Genomic DNA, 11,015 nt, shown 5'->3' on the forward strand with positions numbered 1-11,015 from the left:
TCTGCTCGGCATGGACCTCGTCAGGTTTGCACGGGCTGTGCCGGTGAGCGGCGCCAGGGGCTCCGTTTGGAGGTGCACGGGGCAAGGCGCGCTTGCAGAAGACGGCCCTGGTTAAAAATCAGTGTTTCTGAGCACAGGCGTTAGCTCTGCCAGGAGCCTGTGAGAGGTATCAGGCGCTAGAACAGGATCTGTCAAGGAAATCATCAGGCGTTTTTCGTTCTACAAAGTTTATACTGAGCTGAAACAGCTCTTATCAAGAGCAGAGCTGGACATCAGGAACTAGTGTTTGTGCCTTTTTCTAGGGTTTGTATTCATTTCCTATTTGCCCCATCTTTCAGACACATATTTTTAAGTTTTGGTCTCAGCCACAGCTCTGTGTAAATACTGACAGCTTCTTGTGCCTGCCTTACTGGGTGCCAGCGGAACTCTCATTTACAGAGAGCAGTCAGCCACTGCTCTCGGCATTGCTTTCCCCCAGTCCAACACCCACACGGTGTTTCATAGGAGACCTCTCCCTGCTTTTCTGTATTTCCATTTGGTTGTTTTTCCTCATGTCAAGGACATAGAGAACCCACTTAAAACCTGCCCTGTAACTTACTCCTTTCTCTTACGAGGCCATACAAGCATCAGGTACATACAGAAACAGCACTGCAAATCAGCTTGAATACTCAGGCTGAATAGTTATAAGTTTATAGTTCCAAAGATAACATCTTCCTTTTGTTTTAGGCTTGGACTCGAGAGAGCGGACACAGCTGAAAAGGCTCTTACAGTCATAGTTGAATTGCTAGAAAAATATGGACAGGGAGGAAACTGTATGGAGAGCCACATGGCATTTACGTACCATAACAGTTTTCTGATAGCCGACAGAAAGGAAGCCTGGGTGTTGGAGACATCAGGAAAATACTGGGCAGCAGAAAAAGTAGAAGGTATGGATGTGATAGTCTTGGTTTTAAATATTTAAATGCAGTGACAATTAGCAGTTCTCCACTTTTCATTTACCATTTCTTTAAGGCATGAAACTAGCCTCCAGATCTGTACAGGTGCCTGTAAACAGCAGGGGTTGCTTCCTAGGGCATCAGTGTGGAGCAGCTTGCAGTTTCACAGATGAGCCGAGTCACATGGGGACCTTTCAGAGTCAGAGATTACTGCTTCTGCACTTGGAAAACAGAGGACAGCAAGAAGGTCAGCGTGAGAACAGCTGCAGTTTGTGAGGGCTTAAGGATCGTGGCAATGGATGACAATTTCATCTGGTGACAGGATCAGTGCACTGGGCACCAAAGTACCGGACTCTTCCATTAGACTTACAAGGACAAGCTTTGTCCTTGGGGATCCAAGAAGAACATAAATAGGAATAATCAGGACAGAACCTGAAATACTATGTTGGCAATAGAAGTAAATGAGTCAGAACTAAGTGGCAGTGGAGTTTTAATCAGAGGGATACATATAGCCAGGGAGAGAGGGCCAGAAATAAACCACAGGACTCACAGATCCTGTAGGCAACTCTTCAGTGCAGCATTTGCTTTTATTTTGGTAAACACAATACCAAGAAAAAGCATTCAATGTATTAAAAGGATTCTTTCCTCACTTTACAAACAGGAGGTGTGCGGAATATTTCCAACCAGCTCTCTATCACAACCAAGATTGACCGAGAACACCCAGAACTGAGGGAATATGCCAAAAGCAAGGGCTGGTGGGATGGGGAAAAAGAATTTGATTTCGCTGCCACATACTCGTACGTAAACACTGCCAGAATGACGACATCCAGAGGCCGGTATTGTGAAGGCTATAAACTTCTGAACAAACACAAAGGTATAATTTCCTATATATTTTTTTAAGATATGTAAAGCATTTAGTGAGTTACAGCAAATAAAAAAAAACCGTTTAGATGACTGATGCAGGCAATCATTTGTGTGATTTGGTGAACCAGAACTTATCAGAATAACTTTTTACCTAAAGGGAAAACACTGATGTGAAGTCCTCTATCTGTTTTTCCCAATTTGTTTTAATTTTTCATCATCAACAAGGGTCAAATATCACACACACAGCCACAGTAACAGCACTGAGTGGTCATGTTATGACCATACTACTACTCTGTAAGACCTGCTCTGAAACATTTTAAAGGGCTATATATTATTACTATACCTCTACGAAAAAACAAAACAAAACAAACCCCAGGGAATAAAAGAGACTTCCAGTGGTTTGCAGTCACCAGCAGAACTTTATGAACAACTTCAGTCTGATGTCTTTCCTATAGGCCTAAGAAAACAGCACAGCATTCAGATACATACCTTGCATTTATTTTTGAGGGTTTTTTAAAAAATCTTTGTAGTTTCACTATAACTGCTGCTCTGACCTTGTGTAGTCTATTAAAACACACTCGGAACAGAAGAAAATAATTTTCAATACTCTAAGCAGGTGCTCCTAATCATTAACTTACTTATTTTTCTGACCTCTATAGAAAGAAGCTGTTACTTCTCTTCTAACTACATCCAACTGGCAGGTTTTTGCTGCATCTGTATTCACTTGCTCATTTGAAGTAATTAATCTGAACCAAAATCACACTGCACCCCTGTGTTTTTTTATTTACTTGGCTGAGCTCGGCCATACCAGGCTTAGCATTTAGTTAATGTGTCAGAATGAAATTACCTTTTGCTATCCTGCTCTAGCAATCACATAAATCCTGCATTCATTCTGGGAATTGCAGGTTCTGAATACTGAGAGCATTTTCATAATACCTGTATTTACTTGTATTTTAACAATGCTGAGATTCTATTCAGTGTTTTCATTCTAAATCCCCATTTTCAGGCATTTACTTGAGCCATTTAAAAATCAAAAATCACACTAGGTGTTCAGGTTATCAGCCTCATATTGTTTCAGTTTGTTTAGATTCATTTTAAATAGGTACCCTAACTACAAGCTATTTGGTTTACAGCATCAGTAAAATCACTGGTTTCTTAATCTACCCTTCCCAGCTTTTTCATTCAGTGACATTACAGTTTTTTCCCCAGGCTACCTAACATTTTTAGATAAAGGTTCTTTATATTACAAGAAAAAAATACGTATTTCAGGAGTGCAAAACGATAACAAAGTCTAGTCAAAAACATGCAGTACCTTCTTTCCTGCTGGACAAGTTGCCAACATGCAGTTGACAAACTGACTTGCTTCTTATAATTTCTTTGATTCCTCTAGCTTGCTGATTTCTTGAATCCCCTGACTTTCCCTGTAGGAGTAGGAGTACTTAAGAGTGTTTCCTTGCTGAAATGTAGCGCTGCATGCCTGTCTACAGGCTGCTTGAATCATATATTAAAAAAATAACACTGGAGACATCTGACTTACCAGCAGAGTGGTTACTTTAAGAGGAAACAGCAGTTTCAAAAAGAGAATCTTTATGCAGCTAGAACTTCACTGAAGGAAACACTAAAAGATTCAAAAGTAGATGTTACTTTCAAGTGAGAAAAAAAAAGTTAATGAACTAATGATTTTCTGCTATAAACATGCACTCAGCTGGTACACCAAATATGAAAACTGCTTCAAATGTTGAATTGCTTGGTGATACCGTGTCAGTATTTAAGCTTCAGCGCATGCTATACACAAACAGCGACAGCACTTGAACACCAGGTGCAGAGGCACGCTAGTGGAAAGGGGGTTGTCTCACCTAACTGAAAAGAATTATCTTCAGACACCTTTGGCACTGTACCTCACATAAGTAGTTGATTAAGACTTCTTTACAAATGGAAGTACTGTTGTACTATTGTAGTTTCTGTTGGTTCTAAGTATGGAACATATTACTCCAGTGCATCCTTTCAGTTGTCAACTTGATGCCTAAAAGTTTTGGAAGGTCAAATGATTAAAGTTTGGGGGAAAAAAAAGAAAAAAAGTGGCAGCCTTCGTGTTTCATTTCCAAAGGTACACACCAAATCCACACTCAGTTGTTACTACTTTTACAGCTCCAAAACCCAGTGTACAAATACCAATAACTATTACAGTGATTTATCTTGACTTCCATACAGTGCTCAAAATTCAACCTGTCAACTAAGCTACTACTTTTCATCTGAAAAGTTACCATGTCAGCAACCATTTGCTAGCCATACGTATTTTGCCTTTCTGGGAAACATCGTGTGTCATCATCCTCCCCCTTCTCTAAGTCTCATTATCACCTATTCTTTGAAATAAATAGTTCGTGGTGAACAATAATATTTTTAAGTGTATTAGACATTAAGGTATACCGTGAGGATGATTTTTCTTTTCCTGCCCACATGGACAAACTGAAACTGGCATTGCTTACTAAAGGAAAAAGCAGCCAGTTGTACAAAGCATGCGATTTTGTTGGTGTTATGAGTAGCACTGTGTGTAAATAATTGTATTGTATCTTAAATAGGATCTATCACTTCTGAAATAATGATGGAAATTCTTCGTGACAAGGAGAGTGGCATTAATATGGAAGGTGGATTTATGACAACGGGAAGCATGGTGTCTGTACTGCCTCAGCAGCCTAATCTGCCATGTATTCACTTCTTTACTGGAACCCCAGATCCTGCAAGGTGATGTAGCAGAAGTAATTAAGATAAAAAGTTGCAGATACATAAAAGAAAAAATGTTGCATTTTTTCTTATTATATTCCTTTTTGCTTTTTCTTTTTTCCTTATTTCTCACCTGAAAAAGCAAAACCAAAAAAGTAGGAGCAACATAATGTACATTAATGTTATTTACCAACCTACTTTGTGAAACACTGGTATGCCACTGACTTAAACACTGCTTAGGAGATTTTTTTCTTTTTTTGAGACTTCTTTCTTAAAAAAAGGAATTAGAGAAATGGGGAGAAAATACAGCAATCTACCAACTCAACAATTTTAACAAAACTGTATCAGTAAAGAATCTCTGTTCTATTTTCTCTTTCTAGGTCTGTGTTCAAGCCTTTCATTTTTGTGCCCAATATCACTCAGTTATTAAAAACTAGCTCCCCTACATTTGGTCATGATGATCCAGTTAAGAAGCAACCACGTTTTCAGAGCAAGCCAGACCGAAGACACGAGCTCTATAAAAAACATGAAAGCGCAGCCGTCGTTATGGAAACTAAGGAGGTACATCGATTAAATTAGATTTCAGTGCAAGCAGGTGGTTTATATAAGGTCCTTGCTCCCATTTTGTTAATGCGATAGCATTTAATACCCTGTGATGGATTGCGAAGAACACCGCCGTGCAGCAGAAGCCCATCGTCTCAGCATCTGGCAGGCAGATGCTTCAAGCGCTAAAAATGGCAACAGGCGCTCTGCTGCGCTCCCAGGCCGAGCCCCGGGCAAGGACCTGTCCCTCTCGTCTCGCAAAGCAGCCACAGGGCACACGTGCTCCTGCATCGGTCAGAGAATGGGGGGATGCTTGAGCAGCCACAGGCAAACAGACAACTCCTGAGGGGAGCACTTCAAACTCTTCAGGCCCCTGGACTTGGGCAGTGAGGAGGGCAGGCTTTTTATCAGCACTTGGTATGGATGGGAAAGGAAACAAGATCGCAAAGGCAGCTGGACACAAAGGTGGAGCGAGGAGGTGCTCACTTGTAATAGTAGCGCCTCTCCTATTTACAGATAGATGTTCTAAAAAATAAGACATACCCACTAAAGTTTCGGTAGCATAAATACCTAAAGCAGCTTTAATTTTGTTTATTTTCAATCCATCAGGTAGGTGAAGTGAGTGCTAGATATTAGGAAAGATATTTAAGAAAACCTGTCAATGTGCCAGCACAAGTTTGTACCACAGAAACTATGAAGAGGTTAAAATAGGGACAGCACAACAGACACTACACACTCTGTATAGTTTTTAGTGAAATACAAACATTTCTTTTTGCAGGGCCAAGGTAAAGAGATGCTGAAAAAAATACAGGAGTTGGAGAAACAGAAAATAAGCGAAATGGAATCAATCCTTCAAAACGGATATCTTGACGTTAATCAAGTGGCTAACCTTTTTGCACAATGTGTAGAAGATGAACTGAAAATATATAGCTAAAGCTACTATCTGAATGTGGTAAAATACAGAGGTACGATTACCTTTTCTAATGAAGCGAATATATATATTACATCTTATTTTCAATATACTGGTTAGTATGAACAGTTGTAAAACTGCAGATTCATATTCAGGCTAAACAGCTTTTGGTTGTATGCAGCAATGCTGAAAAGGCTTTGAAGAGCGAGACAGTGGCTTTGTCTGTACGTGGCATAAAGCTGTCAGCAGAGATTGATTTTGTCAGACAGATGCAGTGAGAATGGAATAGCTTAAGTAAACTGTGGAGCAACCCCATCTCTGGACACTAACCCAGATTCTGAGAACTCTCTTTTAGCGTACACGTGTGTAGCTTTCATAGTCAAGATCATGGTAGCAGAACTTCACATTGCCTGAATTAAGAGGGCCATGCTAAAGGATTTTCTAAAATGTAGAACCTGTTACTTGCACTGAGTAAAACAGAAAGCGATACGCAAGTCAAGTAAGATTGATACTCAGCTGTTTGACAAAACCATTCTAAGATAATGTTCCTATAATGAACCTTATACTCCTTCAATGTAAAGTGAGGCTAAGAGCTCAAAGTATACTAAAACCAAATCACAGTTACTATTTTACCATCGTTTGTTACGAAATCTGATTACATGGAATTCAACAATGCATGCATCCTGCAAGTTGCCACACAATTTTCACTTGCCTATTTTCCCCGCCCTGATGCAAAAAAATAAACTTACTCACATACAATATGACTACTGTGAAATCAATTCTGCAGTACACTTTATAACATCATGTGGGAGTTTTTTAAAGTGTCTTGAATTGTTACTTTAAAAAAGTCAGGCAACTAGAAGGGAAGAGGTTGGGGTACACAAGTATATGCAGCAGGTAGCCAGTGGGACATCTAACAGTTTGACCTTTAGATTTTTTTCACTTCATATAAAGTCTTTTAACCGTGACATGTCTTGCCAAAATTACTGGACTGTGGAGTTCATTTAATCATTCTTCCTCCCTGAACCTGTATAGAAGTAATGATCAATACATGACGCTACTTTTATTATCTGTAGCAAGGGACAAACTGAGCAAACAACAGATAAATATGCAGGCTTCACTGCATGATCAAGCAGGATAAAAAGTACGACTGGAAGGAAAAGAGACCACAAACCATCGTTTCTGCAAAGCTTCAGGACATGTAACATGAAACAAAGCATCAGCACTGCAGTAGCAATATGTGACGTGACACAGCATCCCCAGAGAAAGACACAGCAGACCACAGAAAGACTATATTTAGTTAGTTTCTAGAATCATCTCGGGTGCTAAAGGTGGGGCTACAGGCATGGAGTTTTCTCATTTTGTAAACTGTTCTAGCCCCCCACTGGTAAAAAGAGTAAATATAGGCAAAAAGAAATAAATACACAATGGAGTTTGCAGAATGTGTAAGAAAATGGAGAGTGTGGCAGAATTTGTTCTTCCTGATCCTACAATGAAAGTAGAAGTTAATTTGGGATATTGTGTTGAGATCCACAGCAAGAAACCGATGCGTCAGGAAAAGTTCTTGAGTTTCCTAGTTCTGGTGATCCTATGCGTACCAAGTGTCAGTAGTAAGTATATTTAATAAAAGTTTGCTGTATTAACCTGTTTTCCTCATGGATGTCTGTATGTGACAATCGTGTGTACGTTGTTTTTTTCGATTATCAGCTGTTTCACACTAGCTTTTCAATAACTTCAAAGCATCAGTAAATGGCAGGTAAAACCATGCTAGAAACCAAGGTATGCATCAGGTTTACAGGTGTCATAGCAAAACAAGAGAAACTATTTTATGCTACAATGCAAATACAGTGAAGTCACACAGGAATTAAGGTAGTGACGGTAGCAGAGCCGGCCTTTAAGTGGACTGCTTGGCCGTTTAATCGTGGGGTGCCAGTTAACCAGGTTAAACATATCAGTCTGGTTGCAAAATAGGCAGATACAATCCAATTGCTCCTCTAGCTTCTGTGCTGGGTTTGGGTTTTCTGTTTGGTTGGCTGGGGTTTTTTTTAACTGGTCTACAGGATACAAAGCAAAACAATGTAATCAAGTGATCAAGATCAAGTGATGGCCAAGACAGCACAGGGTATTTTAGTAGGTTTTTTTTCCACAGGATTTCATCCTCCTAGAACATGTGCAGTTTAAAACCAAAAAATGAAGATGAGATCATGAGGGATAAAGAACACTCCCTCCCACAACCATACGTTAAAAAAAAAATCAGAATGTCCTCTAGAGGGCAATCTTTGCATGTATTTCATCCAGAAATACATCTTGCAGTTTATTTTAAAAAGGTGTAGTGCTTCTGACAGATCATTACTTAAAAAAAAAATCTGAACACCCACACACCACCAACAACAGCAACAAGAAACCCACACCCAAACCCTAGAATTGCTAGTTAGAAAACTTAAAAAGTTTTATATTCACCCTTGTCCATTACCACATTTATTTTGACACTAGTGCCCAGTGTTTCACTGGAAACTCCTCTGTACTTCTTCAGTGGATGTTTTCATGGAACTGTAACTTCCAAGTTAACTGAGATTTATCTCAAACTAATACACCTTTGAAATAAAACAACTCATTGCACCACTGACCACACCTTTAAAGCAAGATTTCTAACCACCGAAAGCACACAGATCAGTACATCAACTATTGACATACATCAAATTCTCAACTATTTTAAAACCTGCCAGTGCTCCTTGGCAGGAGCAAATATTTATCAGACAAAATAGTTACTTAACTTTCTAAAGCTATTCAAAGTCTATTCTTGGCTTCCAGAAGTACCCAGTGCCAGAGAAATAGATAATCATATCCCATTTTCTTTAGTCTATTTATTAACCACCATAGACTCTAATCAAACAAACGGGTATGACATCAGCACATATTTTAACAGTTAATCTAACAGAATTTGGTGACAGTTGTTAATTAGATTTGTAACAGGCAGCCTTCTCTAAGCAAAATTTTGAGCAATTTCTTACTTAAAACGTACGTTGTGTTCAATTTTAGGGTATAGCAGAGCCATTTTAAAAAAGGGAGGCAAGGGCAGGACTTTCTTTCAAAAACGAAAAGAGTGTAAGAACAGTAACTATGGACTATAAAACTGACTCAAGATCAACTTCTTGAACATTTGAAGGATTTCCCACTCCACCTCCCCCCCCAAAAAAAATTAATTGCATATGGTAAATAGATGATAATGTGAGACATTCCTAAAATATCTGTTTACGCCGTTAGACAAAAGCTGGTATCTTTGTGCAGACTCCGATTGACAAGTCCCCTGCCTACTTAAAAAGCATCAAGGGCAGATTTAAGAAATATCAAATTTGAAACACAAGAGCTACTTTTAACAAATCTCTCCAAAACCCAGATTTGTTGCAAATCTCGACATGCACACATAATCCTCCCAAAACCACACACAACATCAAAGCTCAGAACTCTGAAATCAAGTAACAGATTTATTGATAAGTTACAGTGTTTCGAAGCCAGACATACTCATGGCTTCTGCTCTTGAATCACAAATATCTAACAATTCCAAAGTATTTGATGTAGCCATCTTCAGCAGTTGTAATGGAAATACTGTTTTCCCTTGTGGCCACAGTCTGATACAAATGTCAATTATTTTGTTGCTGTAAAACGTTAAAGTATGTCGGTTTGCATAGCATACATATGCAGTAGGATGCAGTTACGTTTCTGTGCACACTGCAGGAGTGCAATAAGAAATTATTTTCCAATACAAGTCTTGCATGGAGTTACAGCTACCATAAACCAACTGTTTCTTGAACAGTACTTTATGCTGCTAAAATCACTTTTAGTTCTTAATACAAAGCAGATGCATCAGCAACTATAATAATCTGTGCACTAAAAAAAAAAAAAGAAAAAGGGAAGACTTAAAAACAAGGATAGGAAGAGTTATTCATATGCTTGAACAAATAGTTATTTTTTCTTCTTAATATCTGGGTTCCTTTCACTATGTAAAATTTTTACACAGATAAATGCTGTTCTTGCAGTTTTAAAAGTGCAGCAAAACAGCTATCAGATACTTCTGTTTGTCTTTGACAAACAGGTTCTCAGATTCTGCTTTCAGTGCACAGGAATCCAAATGACACCAGAGTAACTATTTAAAAATTGTAGGAGGATACCTGAGGCTTAATAGAAACCTGTGTTTGGCAATCAACAGTAAAGGATCCGTAGCTAGTCTAAACCCTAACTTGGATGTTCAGTTAGGATTCTTTATACAATACACTTAAAAGTAACTGGATTTTACTTAAAAGATTTTATCATTTGACAATTTTTTTTGTCTTGACTTGCACAGGTATCCAAGACTTCCATAACATCTTTGTTTGAGGCTGGCACTTCTGAATTAAACTGGAATGGCTAATTTCAGAAGGTAAAAAGCTACTCTTGACAAAGCTGTTATCACTATAATAAGGCAAAATTTTGGAACCGATTGATTATATGAAATTCCATTATATTATTTCCTAATTTGGAGAAACAGTGGGTATTTTCATGTTTTTAAGTTTGTACAAAGCCATTATTTATTCCTCTCAATGTTTCCTCCGCTTTTATCCTCTGACATCAATTAGAATCACCTTCACAACAATTCTACTTTTACAAATGGAGGATTTTTATCTTTGAGGGAGAAACAAACCATCTGATTTGAGGTGTAAACAGCTAGAAAAGATTCCTGGTGTAGAGCAGAATAGTAAAAACCAGGGTATGATAGAAATCCTACTTCTAAGAAGTTGGGGGGAAGCCTAATCATAAACAGGAATCAATATTTTATCACACTAAAATATGGTAAGCATACAGTAACAAGAAAAATACTTTTAATTCATCTTTTTTTCATTGTGGCACCAGTCACTAAAGTTGCTGTTCTAATGCCTCTATAATATGACAGTGGCACATATAATTTTACTATTTTTCTCAAAATGGAAAAAGAAATGCTCTAAATCCAGGGCATTGTGTTTTCATCCAGTTTCATTTTGGTTGGAACACTCACTAAATATCACTTG

At 38.5% G+C, this 11,015-nt stretch overlaps 1 protein-coding gene across 1 annotated transcript; it reads left to right on the forward strand.

The window, feature by feature from the left end:
• Positions 1 to 4: 4 nt before the first annotated feature.
• SCRN3 (secernin 3) lies at positions 5 to 5,997 on the forward strand (the record flags this gene model as incomplete). The annotated part of the gene is made up of 6 exons (XM_009876382.1): positions 5 to 24; positions 727 to 926; positions 1,597 to 1,809; positions 4,379 to 4,541; positions 4,901 to 5,081; positions 5,842 to 5,997. Coding segments are annotated over 6 exons (933 nt in total), but the record flags the coding sequence as incomplete, so codon positions are not given.
• Between the last annotated feature and the right edge of the window lie 5,018 nt (positions 5,998 to 11,015).

Source organism: Apaloderma vittatum, unplaced genomic scaffold (genome assembly GCF_000703405.1).
Source record: "Apaloderma vittatum isolate BGI_N311 unplaced genomic scaffold, ASM70340v1 scaffold14689, whole genome shotgun sequence".
NCBI classification, from domain to species: domain Eukaryota; kingdom Metazoa; phylum Chordata; class Aves; order Trogoniformes; family Trogonidae; genus Apaloderma; species Apaloderma vittatum.